Source organism: Zea mays, chromosome 9 (genome assembly GCF_902167145.1).
Source record: "Zea mays cultivar B73 chromosome 9, Zm-B73-REFERENCE-NAM-5.0, whole genome shotgun sequence".
NCBI classification, from domain to species: Eukaryota; Viridiplantae; Streptophyta; class Magnoliopsida; order Poales; family Poaceae; genus Zea; species Zea mays.
This window is the reverse complement of record NC_050104.1, coordinates 140,025,877-140,041,710: the sequence shown is the minus strand read 5'-3', so window position 1 is coordinate 140,041,710 and position 15,834 is coordinate 140,025,877. Positions and strand designations below refer to the sequence as shown.

The window sequence follows — 15,834 nt, the reverse complement described above, 5'->3', positions numbered from 1 at the left end:
GATGTGTCTGTCTTTAGAAGAAGTGATGGTTCACTAGCTTTTAAGGGTGTATTAGACGGCAAACTTTATTTAGTTGATTTTGCAAAAGAAGAGGCCGGTCTAGATGCATGCTTAATAGCTAAGACTAGCATGGGCTGGCTGTGGCATCGCCGCTTAGCACATGTGGGGATGAAGAACCTTCACAAGCTTCTAAAGGGAGAACACGTGATAGGTTTAACTAACGTGCAATTCGAAAAAGATAGACCTTGTGCAGCTTGTCAAGCAGGTAAACAAGTGGGAGGAACGCATCACAGCAAGAATGTGATGACCACTTCAAGATCCCTGGAGCTGCTGCATATGGACCTCTTCGGACCTGTCGCCTATCTGAGCATAGGAGGGAGTAAGTATGGTCTAGTTATTGTTGATGACTTTTCCCGCTTCACTTGGGTGTTCTTTTTGCAGGATAAGTCTGAAACCCAAGGGACCCTCAAGCGCTTCCTCAGGAGAGCTCAAAATGAGTTTGAGCTCAAGGTGAAGAAGATTAGGAGCGACAACGGGTCCGAGTTCAAGAACCTTCAAGTAGCGGAATTCCTTGAGGAGGAAGGGATCAAGCACGAGTTCTCCGCTCCCTACACGCCACAGCAAAATGGTGTGGTAGAGAGGAAGAACAGGACGCTCATCGATATGGCGAGGACGATGCTAGGAGAGTTCAAGACCCCCGAGTGCTTTTGGACGGAAGCCGTGAACACGGCTTGCCACGCCATCAACAGGGTCTACCTTCATCGCCTCCTCAAGAAGACGTCGTATGAGCTTCTAACTGGTAACAAACCCAATGTATCTTACTTTCGTGTATTTGGGAGCAAATGCTACATTCTAGTGAAGAAGGGTAGAAATTCTAAGTTTGCTCCCAAAGCTGTAGAAGGGTTTTTGTTAGGTTATGACTCAAATACAAAGGCGTATAGAGTCTTCAACAAATCATCGGGTTTGGTTGAAGTCTCTAGCAACGTTGTATTTGATGAGACTAATGGCTCTCCAAGAGAGCAAGTTGTTGATTGTGATGATGTAGATGAAGAAGATGTTCCGTCGGCCGCTATACGAACCATGGCGATTGGAGAAGTGCGGCCACAGGAACAAGATGAACGAGATCAACCTTCTTCCTCAACTATGGTGCAACCCCCAACTCAAGACGATGAACAGGTTCATCAACAGGAGGCGTGTGATCAAGGGGGAGCACAAGATGATCATGTGATGGAGGAAGATGCGCAACCGGCACCTCCAACCCAAGTTCGAGCGATGATTCAAAGGGATCATCCCGTCGACCAAATTCTGGGTGATATTAGCAAGGGAGTAACTACTCGATCTCGATTAGTTAATTTTTGTGAGCATTACTCCTTTGTCTCTTCTATTGAGCCTTTCAGGGTAGAGGAGGCCTTGCTAGATCCGGATTGGGTATTGGCCATGCAGGAGGAACTCAACAACTTCAAGCGCAATGAAGTTTGGACACTGGTACCTCGTCCCAAGCAAAATGTTGTGGGAACCAAGTGGGTGTTCCGCAACAAACAGGACGAGCACGGGGTGGTGACGAGGAACAAGGCTCGACTTGTGGCAAAAGGTTATGCCCAAGTCGCAGGTTTGGACTTTGAGGAGACTTTTGCTCCTGTGGCTAGGCTAGAATCAATTCGTATCTTGCTAGCATATGCCGCTCACCATTCCTTCAGGTTGTTCCAAATGGATGTGAAGAGCGCTTTCCTCAACGGGCCGATCAAGGAGGAGGTGTACGTGGAGCAACCCCCTGGCTTCGAGGATGAACGGTACCCCGACCACGTGTGTAAGCTCTCTAAGGCGCTCTATGGACTTAAGCAAGCCCCAAGAGCATGGTATGAATGCCTTAGAGACTTTCTAATTGTTAATGCTTTCAAGGTTGGGAAAGCCGATCCAACTCTCTTTACTAAGACATGTGATGGTGATTTGTTTGTGTGCCAAATTTATGTCGATGACATAATATTTGGTTCTACTAACCAAAAGTCTTGTGAAGAGTTTAGCAGGGTGATGACGCAGAAATTCGAGATGTCGATGATGGGCGAGTTGAACTACTTCCTTGGGTTCCAAGTGAAGCAACTCAAAGACGGCACCTTCATCTCCCAAACGAAGTACACGCAAGATCTGCTAAAGCGGTTTGGGATGAAGGACGCCAAGCCCGCAAAGACTCCGATGGGGACCGACGGACACACCGACCTCAACAAAGGAGGTAAGTCCGTTGATCAAAAAGCATACCGGTCAATGATAGGGTCGTTACTTTATTTATGTGCTAGTAGACCGGATATTATGCTTAGCGTATGCATGTGTGCTAGATTTCAATCCGATCCTAAGGAGTGTCACTTAGTGGCGGTGAAGCGAATTCTAAGATATTTGGTTGCTACGCCTTGCTTCGGGCTCTGGTATCCAAAAGGGTCTACCTTTGACTTGGTTGGATACTCAGATTCCGACTATGCTGGATGTAAGGTCGATAGGAAGAGTACATCAGGGACGTGCCAATTCTTAGGAAGGTCCCTAGTGTCGTGGAACTCTAAGAAACAAACCTCCATTGCCCTATCCACCGCTGAGGCCGAGTATGTTGCCGCAGGACAGTGTTGCGCGCAACTACTTTGGATGAGGCAAACCCTCCGGGACTTTGGCTACAATCTGAGCAAAGTCCCACTCCTATGTGATAATGAGAGTGCTATCCGCATGGCGGAAAATCCTGTTGAACACAGCCGCACAAAGCACATAGACATCCGGCATCACTTTTTGAGAGACCACCAGCAAAAGGGAGATATCGAAGTGTTTCATGTTAGCACCGAGAACTAGCTAGCCGATATCTTTACCAAGCCTCTAGATGAGAAGACCTTTTGCAGGTTGCGTAGTGAGCTAAATGTCTTAGATTCGCGGAACTTGGATTGATTTGTAGCATACATGTGTTTATGCCTTTGATCATATTCCTTTTTTTGCATTTTGTTGTTTATTGTGGTGCACAAGTTGTACACACACTCCCTGGACCTCACAAGTCCGTTGCAAAGTGATGCACAGTTTTAGGGGGAGACGTGTTGCAACTTGACCCTTTGAGACTAACCATTTGTTTGAGTTTGATTGTTTTAGTCTCAAAGAAGGTTTGAAAGGGAAAGGTGGACTTGTACCGTGAAAGACTTCCACTGCACTCCGATGAAAAGAATAATTTCTCCAAGTTCATCCTGTAACTCTTATTGCCTATTTGCTCTTAATTTAAGATTTTGGTGAGGCAATGGGGTTAATGGGCCAAGATTGATCCCGTTTTGGTGCTTGATGCCAAAGGGGGAGAAAATAAAGGCCAAAGTGATAAATGGATCAGCTACCACTTGAGAGATTTTGAAAACAGTAGAATAGAGCTTTTGGTTTGTCAAATCTCTTTTGTTGTCTCTCTTGTCAAAAGTTGACTTCTTGTGGGGAGAAGTATTGATTATGGGAAATAGGGGGAGTTTTTGGAATCTTGAATCATTTTTCTTTGGAAAACCTCTCTTGATGTCTCTACAAGTGGATTTGACTTAGAGATAGGATTTTGAGGTTGATTTGAAAAACAAACCAAGTGGTGGCAAAGGATGATCCATATATGCCAAAACTGAATCAAAATAAATTTGAGTTTTTATTTGAAGTGATATTGCACTTGTTCTAGTTGCTTTATGATGTGTTGGCATAAATCACCAAAAAGGGAGAGATTGAAAGGGAAATGTGCCCTTGGGCCATTTCTAAGTATTTTGGTGATTGAGTGCCAACACAAGTGCTTAAATGTGAATCTATACCCATGGGTGGACATAGTGCAAATCAAGAGTAAAGGTATGTTTCTAAGCCTTAGTACATTGTTTTGAAGACTAATGTATTGTGTCTAAGTGCTTGAAACAGGAGAAATCGAGTCAGAGAAAAGTTGGCTGTGTACAGCCAAAAGGTTGTTCGGTCTGGAGCACCGGACTGTCCGGTGGTGCACCGGACAGTGTCCGGTGCGCCAGGTTGCCTCGAGCGAAGTGGTCGCTCTCGGGAATTTGCCGACGGCGTACGGCTAAAATTCACCAGACTGTCCGGTGTGCACCGGACTGTCCGGTGAGCCAATGGTCGGCCGGGCCAACGGTCGGCCGCGGAATCTGTGCGCGACACGTGGTCGGGCCAACGGTCGGAAGGGGGCACCGGACTGTCCGGTGTGCACCGGACTGTCCGGTGCGCCAACGGCTCCCAGATCTGCAACGGTCGGCTGCGCCGTTTAAGGAAAGAAATCGGGCACCAGACAGTGTCCGGTGTGCACCGGACTGTCCGGTGCGCCCGAAGACAGAAGGCAAGATTAGCCTTCCAGAATTGCTCTCAACGGCTCCTAGCTGCCTTGGGGCTATAAAAGGGACCCCTAGGCTCATGGAGGAGCACACCAAGCATTCCTACAACATTCCTAAGCACCAAGACATCGATTCCACGCATTTGGTTCATTGTGATAGCATTTAGAGCTCTTGTTGAGTTGTGGACTCATTGAGTTGTGTTGCGAGCTCTTGTTGCGACTTGTGTGCGTGCTGTTGCTCTGATTTTGAGTCTTGTGTGCGTTGCTAGTTTCTCCCTTACTCTGTATTTCTTTGTGAATCTTAAGTGTAAGGGCGAGAGGCTCCAAGTTGTGGAGATTCCTCGCAAACGAGATATTGAAAGGCAAAGCAAAACACCGTGGTATTCAAGTTGGTCTTTGGACCGCTTGAGAGGGGTTGATTGCAACCCTCGTCCGTTGGGACGCCACAACGTGGAGTAGGCAAGCGTTGGTCTTGGCCGAACCACGGGATAAACCACTGTGTCATCTCTGTGATTGATCTCTTGTGGTATTGTGTTTTACTGAGACTCCTTTCTAGCCACTTGGCAATCATTGTGCTAACACTTAACAAGTTTTTGTGGCTATAAGTTTAAGTTTTTACAGGATCACCTATTCACCCCCCCTCTAGGTGCTCTCACTTCCTCTTCCTTGACACTGGCTTGGACGATGGAGTGACACACCCAACCTCCGTGTTGGCTTGATGGCCATCCTGGCACTCAGATGTCACCACGGACTCGCTTCTGCTGTCTTCTTTGTCGCCGTCAGAACTCTTCTTCACTTTGCGGCGGGTTGCTTTCTTCACCTTAGCTTTGGTGCTCGTTTCACCATCCTCGGGCCTCTCATTGGCATTCGGGCTATCATGATTGGAAATGCATGAGCTTTCAGATTTAGCAGACAGCGACTTCTCTTTGCCAGCTGGGCTTGAATCCTCTGAGTTATCTGATGATGCTCGATGTGTCGCAATTAAAAAGTGTGCCACAGATTTGTACCCAAGTTCAACCACCTGCACGAAGGAAGATGCCAGACTGTCAGGATTGTTGGATCTTTGACAAATTGGTACATACATACTACCAACATTAGAACCAAATATGCATACTACCTACATTGGATCCACTCCATTATTTTTCCTAGCCACCAAGTAGGTTAGGCATAGGCTACAAACAACCTAAACAAACGCATGATCCACAAACATAGATAATATTTTACGCTATGCCAGCTTCAATTAGCAGTTTGTGCCTTTCAAAGGTAATAGGGGATAGTATGTTATTAGATATACCTTCCTATAGGCAGAACCAGTAGGTAACCATCCTTTCTTGGTTCTGCATATGCTGCAATTACAGATACCACGACAAACTGGACATATCCAGTTAGGATTCTTCTTAACTTCTAACACGTTCTCACCATACCTGCAACAGCCAGTGTCAATTATTTTCTGCTAAGGGAACTTTAAATGCGTTTAAGTAGCATAGACCCACAACTGAATTTCTCACAAAATCAGTTAAGTACATTTTATATATATATTGCAACCCAGATCCTACAGGTGCCAAAAAAATCAAAGAAAAAACTTGCAGCTTTAGCATCAGTAAATTTGTTTAATTTGTGAACCGTGAATTGGAAAGTTTCTGTTATATTTTTTATAATCACAGATAAGTCCATCTAGTGTCATAAATCAGGAAAAAAAATTGGACTAACAATGTCTGAAAATATAGCTTCTCAAATGAAAAGAGTTGTGATAGTTTTATTGTAAGTCTAAATATTTTCAGTCTTGTGTGGGCAATCTACATAAAACATTAGATATCAATTGTGGACAAGAAGACAATTGTCGGGGACCATAATTAGGGGTACCCCCAAGACTCCTAATCTCAGCTGGTAACCCCCTATCAGCACAAAGATGCAAAGGCCTGATGGGTGCGATTAAGTCAAGGCTCGGTCCTCTCAAGGACACGATCACACCTCGCCCGAGCCCAGCCTCGGGCAAGGGCAGCCGACCCCGGAGGATTTACGTCTCGCCCGAGGGCCCCCTCAAGCAACGGACACACCTTCGGCTCGCCCGAGGCCCAGTCTTCGCCAAGAAGCAACCTTGGCCAAATCGCCACGCCGATCGACCGTATCGCAGGAGCATTTAATGCAAGGATGTCCTGACACCTTATCCTGACGCGCGCCCTTTAGTCGACAGAGCCGAAGTGACCGCAGTCACTTCGCCGCTCCACTGACCGGTCTGACAAGAGGACAGCGCCGCCTGTGCCGCTCTGACTGCTGTGCCACTCGACATAGTGAGGCTGACAACAGCCAAGTCCGGCCTCGGGCGCCATAGGAGGCTCCGCCTCGCCCGACCCCAGGGCTCGAACTGGGCCTCGGCCCCGAAAGACGACGAACTCTGCCTCGCTCGACCCAAGGGCTCGAACTCGGCCTCGGCCCCGGAAGACGACGAACTCCACCTCGCCCGACCCCAGGGCTCGAACTGGGCCTCGGCCCCGGAAGACGACGAACTCCGCCTCGCCCAACCCCAGGGCTCGGACTCGGCCTCAGCCCCGGAAGACGACGAACTCCGCCTCGCCCGACCCCAGGGCTCGGACTCGGCCTCGGCCCCGGAAGACGACGAACTCCGCCTCGCCCGACCCCAGGGCACGGACTCGGCCTCGGCCCCGGAAGACGACGAACTCTGCCTCGCCCGACCCCAGGGCTCGAACTCGGCCTCGGCCCCGGAAGACGACGAACTCCGCCTCGCCCGACCCCAGGGCTCGGACTCAGCCCTGGCCTCAGCCGACGGTCTCCGCCTCGCCCGACCCAGGGGCTCGGACTCGACCTCGACCTCGGAAGACAGACTCGATCCCGACCTCGGAGGAGCCTCCGCCTCGCCCAACCCAGGGCTCGGACCGACCACGCCACAGGAGGGGCCATCATTACCCTACCCCTAGCTAGCTCTGGCTACGGGGGACAAGACCGGCGTCCTATCTGGCTCGCCCCGGTAAAACAAGTAATGATGGCGCCCCGCGTGCTCCATGACGACGACGGCTCTCAGCCCCCTTACGGAAGCAAGGAGACGTCAGCAAGGATTCGACAGCCCCGACAGCTGTCCTTCCGCAAGGCCCCAGCGCTCCTCCGACGGCCACGACATTACACGAACAGGGTGCCAAAACCTCTCCGGCTACCACGACGGCATGTACTTAGGGCACTAGCTCCTCTCTGCTAGACACGTTAGCACACTGCTACATCTCCCATTGTACACCTGGACCCTCTCCTTACGCCTATAAAAGGAAGGTCCAGGGCCCTCTTACGGAAGGTTGGCCGCGCGGGGAGGACGGGACGGCGCGCGTGCAAGCCTCTCGCTCCCTCCCACGCGGACGCTTGTAACCCCCTACTGCAAGCGCACCCGACCTGGGCGCGGGACAAACACGAAGGCCGCGGGTTTCCCCTTTTACGCCTGTCTCCCTCTGGCTTTCCCCCCTTCGCGCTCTGTCTCGCGCCGACCCATCTGGGCTAGGGCACGCGACGACAATTTACTCGTCGGTCCAGGGACCCCCCGGGGGTCGAAACGCCGACAACAATACATAGATTGCTTGCTCGGCCAGTTACCTAAATCCACGTTGTGGGTGGCGAGCATGATGGAGGCGGACCCCGACGCATGCTGTCGAAGAGGAAGGCGACGCAGCTATTGTAGCAGTCGTGGGTCTCCTGGACGCGGTCGTGCTCGAATGAAGGCACGCCGAGGCAGAGGCTTGCTGATCTAGGGCTTTTGTAGGACCTAGGGTTAGTGTCGGAGATTTGGTGGCTGTGCTTCCTTCGCTCACGTTTGTGGCCGATGCGGGTGGAGCGGCAGCCGCGGGTGGGTTGGAGATGCCGCCCATGTCGCGGATGCGGGTGGAGCGGCGCCGAAGCACGTGCATCTGCAGCCGCAGGTGGGTCGGAGGAGCGCGGAGGTGGGGGCGAGGCGGGGGTATGGCCGGGTCTCTGCAGCCTTGGGTGGGTAAGGGGACAACGAAGGGGGAGGCGAGGCGTGCACTACAGCTCTGAAGCTCTGAGCGGGAGGCGAGGCAGCGCACGACCGCACAACCACACGGGTGAACTGGCGGCTGCAGTGGCCACGGCGGGATTTGCGGGCACGGGTCGACCATGGTGTGCGGCATGTGTCGGGCGGGCATTAGGGCGGTTCGCGGAGGTCGCGGCGGCTGCTGCAGCAGCCGCAGCGGGATTGCGGCGTGCGAGCGGGCAGTTCGCGACGGCCGCGGCGGGATTGCGGCGTGCGGGCTGGATGGCGGGCGGGAGTGCGGTTCGCAGAGGTCGCGGCGGGATTGCGGCGTGCGGACGGGCAGTTTGCGGCGAGCGGGTGGGCGTAGGTAGGCGGGTGGGGGCAGTCTACAATAGGTTCTTAATAGTTAGTAGAGATTAAGTAACACAGACCCACAAATGAATTTCTCACAAAAAATCAGTTAAGTACATTTTATATATATTGCAACCCAAATCCTACAGGTGCCAAAAAATCAAAGAAAAAACTTGCAGCTTCAACATCAGTAAATTTGTTTTAATTTGTGAACCATGAATTGGAAAGTTTTTGTTATTTTTTTATAATCACAGATAAGTACATCTAGTGTCATAAATCAGAAAAAAAATGACTAACAATGTCTGAAAATATAGCTTCTCAAATGAAAAGAGTTGTGATAGTTTTATTGTAAGTTCAAATATTTTCAGTCTTGTGTGGGCAATCTACATAAAACATTAGATATCAATTGTGGACAGGAAGACAATACATAGATTGCTTGCTCAGCCAGTTACCTAAATCCACGTTGTGGGTGGTGAGCATGATGGAGGCGGACCCCGACGCATGCTGTCGAAGAGGAAGGCGGCGCAGCTGTTGTAGCAGTCGTGGGTCTCCTGGACGCGGTCGTGCTCGGGTGAAGGCACGCCGAGGCGGAGGCTTGCTGATCTAGGGCTTTTGTAGGACCTAGGGTTAGTGTCGGAGATTTGGTGGCTGCGCTTCCCTCGCTCACGTTCGTGGCCGATGCGGGTGGAGCGACAGCCGTGGGTGGGTTGGAAATCCCGCCCATGTCGCGGATGCGGGTGGAGCGGCGCCGAAGCACGTGCATCTGCAGCCGCAGGTGGGGGCGAGGCGGGGGTATGGCCGGGTCTCTGCAGCCTCGGGTGGGTAAGGGGACAACGAAGGGGAGGCGAGGCGTGCACTACAGCTCTGAAGCTCTGAGCGGGAGGCGAGGCAGCGCACGACCGCACAACCACACGGGTGAACTGGCGACTGCAGTGGCCACGACGGGATTTGCGGGCACGGGTCGACCATGGCGTGTGGCATCCGTCGGGCGGGCGTTAGGGCGGTTCGCGGAGGTCGCGGCGGGATTGCGTCGTGCGGACGGGCAGTTCGCGGCAGGCGGGCGGGCGTAGGTAGGCGGGCGGGAGCAGTCTACAATAAGTTCTTAATAGTTAGTAGAGATAGCACCGGTTCTCAACCGATACTAAAGACTTTCGATGGATGTTTTCTAAAACATAAATGGTACTACTTCTGTCCTAAAATAATATTTGTTTTAGCTTTTATTTTTATGTTTATATTTAATTGTATATTAATGAATATATGCATATGTATATAGCATATACACCAAGTATTATATGAACCCAACAAATAGCCAAAACAGATTTTATTTTCGTACGGAGGGAGTACTTGACAGCTAAACATGACGTTATATTTTTAAAATTTATGGATACTTGCTATGTACCAGATAACATAAGATATGAATCTTATTGTTCGTTTTTACTTGTATAAAATTTATCGTGTTTTGTATATATATATATAGGACCGGTCGTTAGCACACGGCTACACTACAACTACTAGTAGCAGCAGCAGACAGGAAGCCACGGTTGGAACGCGACGGGAATTTAGTCGCGCGCGGGCGATATCGAGGTCGAGAGAGACAGACACGGATGACATCTGCTGCCTGCTGGGAATCTATCCACGCGATATATAGATGGTGATCGAGGGGAATTACATTGGAATGACGAAGGCGACGGGCAAACTCAAATTGACCGGCCGGCCAACCAGCGCCAGCACGCACGAGCAAACGACGAACTGAAACTGGCCTAGCCTGATCTTCCCGCGCGACCTGACCCGCCTGTCCTGTAGCGTAACGATCGATCGGTCATGCTGGACTAGTGGCCCGGCCGGCAGCATTTCTACCCTTAGTCAAGCCGGCACGGTTCCTGTCCCGCGCAGGCGCAGCAAGACCATCGAAGGTCTGGACTCTGGAGCCGAGGACACATCAGCTTGCTCGCGCGTGTGTATGAAGTATGAACCCTGCCTCGTGCGCATGCAGGACCAGCTAGAAGACCAGAGCAAGCACAAAGGCGTGAGCGGACCATGGACGCGCTGCGCGCGTATCCCTGTCGCAGTAGCAGCATGGAATAATGGCATTCCACTTCCTGCTCTTTCCATGATCGAATCCTCATTTGTACGCATAGATTCCCGTTCAGATATCCGCGCGTAGACTTGGGCCACATCGGATCAAGGAAGAAGCTAGCTAGCGGGCGGGCGGTTGGGCGTTCGTCATGGTTCGGATCACATGTGTGTATCAATCGCGCACGTGTGCATATATCCGTTCCGTCGACGTCGACAGCAAGGTGCGTATAACGACTTCATTGATCTCGAGAATCTGCCAATCAAATCTTTCAAAAGATACTTGTAGGAATAAGAATAGGATTTACAAAGGTGCATTACTGCATTTACAGATGTGGATGTGTGTGTATACGATATGGACTTATGTATACTGTATAATTTTTTTAAAACAAACTAGCGAACTGGAGGTAGGAGTTTGTTACTTGTTAGGCCATGCATGCCGTGACGCCCCTGAGGACGATGCCTTGATTAATCAACTGCTGGTTGGGTACATATATGTACGTGTCAGGCGCACCACAGGGGATCAAATGGTTTAATTCGATTAATAACACGCGCTAGCTGCCCGTTACAAATTAAAGGCAGGTCAGTCAACCAGTCAAGAGGTTGATTGCTAGGACTCACTAGCTTCTCAAAAACCATTCCACATGAGGATCTGTCAAAATCTTCACACACAGGGGCTGCCGGCTGCAGAGTCTTGTCCAGTAACAACGCATCCTTTATATGTAACTAGGTGAGTGCCCGTGCGTTGCAACGGAAACATATAATACTATAGTAACTTATATACAAAATGTGTGTTATATTAAAAGCGAGCGCAAAATAATGACAAACAAGAAAAACACAAACACTGAATCAAGAGCAGTCATATTTCATGAGGCTATGGTTCACAGCTTTCCAGAGGCTTGGGGTCGAAAAGATAAACATAGGTAAATTCACCCTCGATATACAACTTCAACTTTCTACAAGGAAATGTTGCTATACGAACCCTGTACATCCACCAGATGAAAATTCTTGAGACAACTGCCACATAAACTACTCTATGCAAAAGGTCCATGTACATCACCAAAAGACTGCTTTTGGAACAGGCTGCCTTCATATCCTGTTCATCTGCAGTTTGAAAGCATTCTCAGCTTTAGTTCAGACATACTTCAGGACATTAAAAAAAGATGATCCTAATACTTACCATCCATTTTCAATTAACAAGGAGGTTACTCACCATTCATCACATGTAAAAAGTATTCCCAGCTTTAGTTGTAAATCCTCACATGCTTCTCAAAAGAATGGCGGTTCTGTAATTGCTCTAGTATCATAATCAGAATATGTTCAACTTTTATGCAACAGTGAAGTCTTTTAATGTGAGCATTCTTAAGCATGATACCTGGTTGTTGCCTAAGTAGGACCTTTTTGGGGTAGTGGTTGTATGCTCCAATCCAAGGTGTTGTTCCCAACCTCCATAAACAGGTCTCTGTTTCTAAAACAATACCAGGAAAAGCTTATACAATACTTCAATGTTACAATGAATGTTCTTGCGAAAGGATTCTTTCGCCAAAAGGAAAACGTATCTCACATGGAATCTGTTCATTACAATATCTGAATCTTGGAGGTATTCTGGCTTACTGAATGTAACATGAGCAAATTTCCACTGGTGAAAGAAACATAACATCAGATATTATCCATTATAAGAGGAAACTATGGTAAATAATAATGAAATAAAACATTAGTAACCAGCATGCCCATTTAAGTTTAATTTAAATCAGACAATGAAGAATGAAGTTGAAAAACAAATCAAATGGTTACTACACAATAATTAGTTATTGGAATAGATAAAAAAGGGCAGACCCAGTGCAAGAGGCTCCCACATAAGTGGGGACTGGGATAGATAGAGATGCTTAAATGACCAGCATGCCCTTTGGTTGCCATTTCCCCTTGCTGCGATAGGATCCTATCCATGACCGAGAAATACAGCCACGTCTTCATGCTCTCCGCGTCCTTCTTGCTTTCATGCCAACGACAGAGAAATTACCGATGTCAGACATTGCAACCGCAATCTGAAGCTATCTTGCTTCGTTCTACAGACGGAGCAAAACAACCTTCTGTACTTGCTTTCCGGTGGTGGTTTTTTAGAACTCAGAAGAAACAGAATTTATCCCTAACCTCGTATTTCTGAACTAACGATGTCCAAAGCGATTTGCACTGTGCCGGAGTACGACTTATTCCTTGCTTCAACATGTTGTCGGAAATCTCCTCCCACAGGACCATTCTTCCTTTCACGCTCTGAAATCTCTCATTCATCTCGCCATGCATCTGTATTAAGCTCTTGATTTCCTCAGGTTTCCACTTGTTCTTTTTTGAAGATTTAGCTGGAGCGGGAGTTGACTGGATTGATGAGTCCTTACCCATTATGCCAATCTTGCCGAGATTTTGCTTCTTCCCCCCATTGACAATCCGTGCAATTTTAACAGCTATAGGAGATTTGAATGACTCCCATAAGTGCTCCAATGTTTTAGGCTGATGTAAATCTGAAGAGAAGAATGCTTCACCATTGGAACTTGTGGTTGCATCATCCGGTGTTGTTCTCGTGGCCTCAGGAAGGGTTTCTGTGTAACGAAAGTAGTGACAGGGTCAACACAGTATCAGACGATGAAAGGCATGCGACTATGCACATCCATATGAATTTAATGGAAAACTAAAAAGCCAATACATCATGAGACGGTTGATGCCCGTTTGAGTGTAGGACTATATCTGCCATGCAGACCACTCTAAAGTTTCAAGACATGCTATGCAACACCTTATTCGAAGATACTATAGAATTAGAGTGATTCATAAGACAATCAGTTACGAGTACCTTCAGCATCCACCTCTGGGTTGTCTGGGTGTGTTTTATAACTGCCTTCAAGACTCATAGCTGGACTCCTGCTCAGATGGCTAGTAGCTGAGGAAGGTTCAAAATTTCTAGATGATTTAGCATCGAGGTGTTTTGAGAAACTTGTTGTGGTGTTCTCCATAGCAACCGCAATGACATCAGGCCTCTTCTCACTATACTTCCGTACCATTTTCCTCAAGATTTCAGCTACCATCCTCTCCATGTGACTAAGTGGATAATTCACAGGACAGCTTGACAATGCAGCATGAGCTGCTTTGTAGAGTGCGTCCAACAATCTTCCATTATCAAGCCATAGACATCTTGTAGTAATCTTAAATTTTCCTTTCAAACCAGTCTGCGTTAAACCATGTTCCTTCTGAGGTCGGAAGATCTCCATGCTGCAAAGGAGTAACATGTAAAATGTTTAGGTGCACCAAACAATACTATATATGGTTTACCATTTTGACTATCACAAGGTTCGACATAAAATCACTATCATTTCACATGCGAGGAGAAATTTTTGCTGAAGATAAACCTAGAAAATACTCCAAAACTGTACAAGAAACTACCCGACAAAAATAATGCCATCAGATGCGATTCTTAGTCTCTCATCAATGCAGAGATCAGTGGATGTACCAAAAGCCTTATCACCATCACTATACATGAGCTGTAATATCATATATCATGTTAGATATCATAACTGCAAAAGATAGAAAAAATGATGTGTAAAATAAATGGTTCACCTGAAGATCCTCCTTCCCTAATGAAACAAACCCATTGGACAAAACTCTTCTGTTTCTTAGATGCGATACACCAAGCATTTCTCCATTTTTTATTACCTGCAATTATAGAAGCAATCTAAGAACCCTATCAATGCTAACAAATATGAGCTTTGCTGTATTATGGCAATGCAAATAATACTTGGATTTAAAAAAAATACAGATCAAACAAGGTTCTTTGTGAATACTACACTGCTACTATAGTCCTACATTTCTTACTGCTTGTTGAAATTCAATACCCACTGCAGACTAAGAAACATGCACATATTCTCTCCGTTGGCATACAAATCCAGAGCACCAAGTTACTGAGATTACTTACAGTTATGTGCCGTATGCCAGTTGATCTTCCAAGTGATTCATGTTCTTTGAGAAATAGGAGTTCTCCATGAACAGGCAAGAAATGTTATGGTTTAACAATCCGAAGAACTTCCTCTTGCAAATAATAAATCAAAGGCCTCTTGTCATCTTAAGGCAACAGCACAACACCATAAAACAAGTAGAACGAAAATTTACCAGCTCCTCTCGGTAGGCATGCCTAGAGGTATGCAGGCCAGAATCTTTACCCATGATAATTTTTGGGCCAAGATCAGTGAGACGATCCATCATCTTCATTACCCGTGTCTCATTTCTAGGAATAACCTAAAAAGAAAATATATGCAGGACAATAAATTGAAATGCTAACTTCCAAAATAAAAGCATTTTTTGTGTGTAAGGTGGCATTCACATTTTGGAATTATTATAAAGATTAAGGAAAAAGTACATAACTAATTCCATATGTTTTTTCACTACTTTTTTAGAACATTGAAGGAGATATGCGAATCATTTCATTAAGAAGAGAGAGAAAAATAGATGGGAAGGTAAGCCCCGAGTACAAAATTGGTTGGGCCAAGAACATTGCAAAAGTCCACCAACAACCAACTGTTCAGTATAAAAAAAAGTTGACCTGCAGAGACAGCCCTCGGGTATTGTATTAAGAAGAGTTTCTCATACAGATTGAGAAACCTTCTAGACCCCTGCACCATAGCCTTGTGAAAATGGCCACAACCAGGGGTATAGGACAGATGAGGGGGTTTATTTAACCCTAATCTGAAATTCGCTCCCATAGAAAGTCGAACTCAGGACTTGAAGAATGCTACTCAGCACCTAACAAACTCAGCTAAAGGCCCTTTAGCGCATGTTCAGTATCATACATAAATGCTACATTAGTTTGCAATGTTTAACACTCGTAGTACTTTTGGTATCATTTTCCGGGCATTATCTTGACTAAAAGCGAATAATAATTTGTACAAGCCTTCAAATATGAAAATAATTTCCTTCATAATATAAGCAAATCCTGTTCGATACAGCTGCCACCCGTCAGCATTAAGAGCACCCACTTATGTGAATACATAACCAATATAAAACAGGCCTAGATAGCTAACATGTATAACAACTCCCATGTGACTAATCTCAAATATCGTGAAAGCTATCAGGA

General features: G+C 47.4%; 1 protein-coding gene and 1 long non-coding RNA gene across 3 annotated transcripts; both read right to left on the bottom strand.

Moving 5' to 3' along the window:
* Positions 1-11,934: 11,934 nt before the first annotated feature.
* On the bottom strand, positions 11,935-12,402 carry LOC103639198 (uncharacterized). Of its 2 annotated transcripts, none has more exons than XR_559295.2 (3): positions 12,286-12,402; positions 12,097-12,189; positions 11,935-12,007 (listed from the first exon to the last, which is right to left on the bottom strand). It is a non-coding gene; the product is annotated as an uncharacterized lncRNA (long non-coding RNA). The 2 variants fall into 2 exon arrangements; XR_559296.2 differs by having other exon boundaries at positions 12,000-12,018.
* A 443-nt stretch (positions 12,403-12,845) lies between these two features.
* Positions 12,846-14,014, bottom strand: LOC103640333 (ribonuclease J). Its single transcript, XM_020544201.2, has 2 exons — positions 13,564-14,014; positions 12,846-13,315 (listed from the first exon to the last, which is right to left on the bottom strand). The coding sequence occupies exons 1-2, from the start codon at positions 13,994-13,996 to the stop codon at positions 12,846-12,848; spliced, it is 903 nt and encodes a 300-aa protein (XP_020399790.1). The 5' UTR covers positions 13,997-14,014.
* Positions 14,015-15,834: the final 1,820 nt, after the last annotated feature.

Bases quoted from the DNA above. Each gene is read 5' to 3' on its own strand.
- LOC103640333 (XM_020544201.2), bottom strand. From the start codon at position 13,996: ATGTTACTCCTTTGCAGCATGGAGATCTTCCGACCTCAGAAGGAACAT. The intron at 13,316-13,563 runs GTACTCGTAACT...TTCGTTACACAG, and splicing joins CCCAGAGGTGGATGCTGAAG to AAACCCTTCCTGAGGCCACG.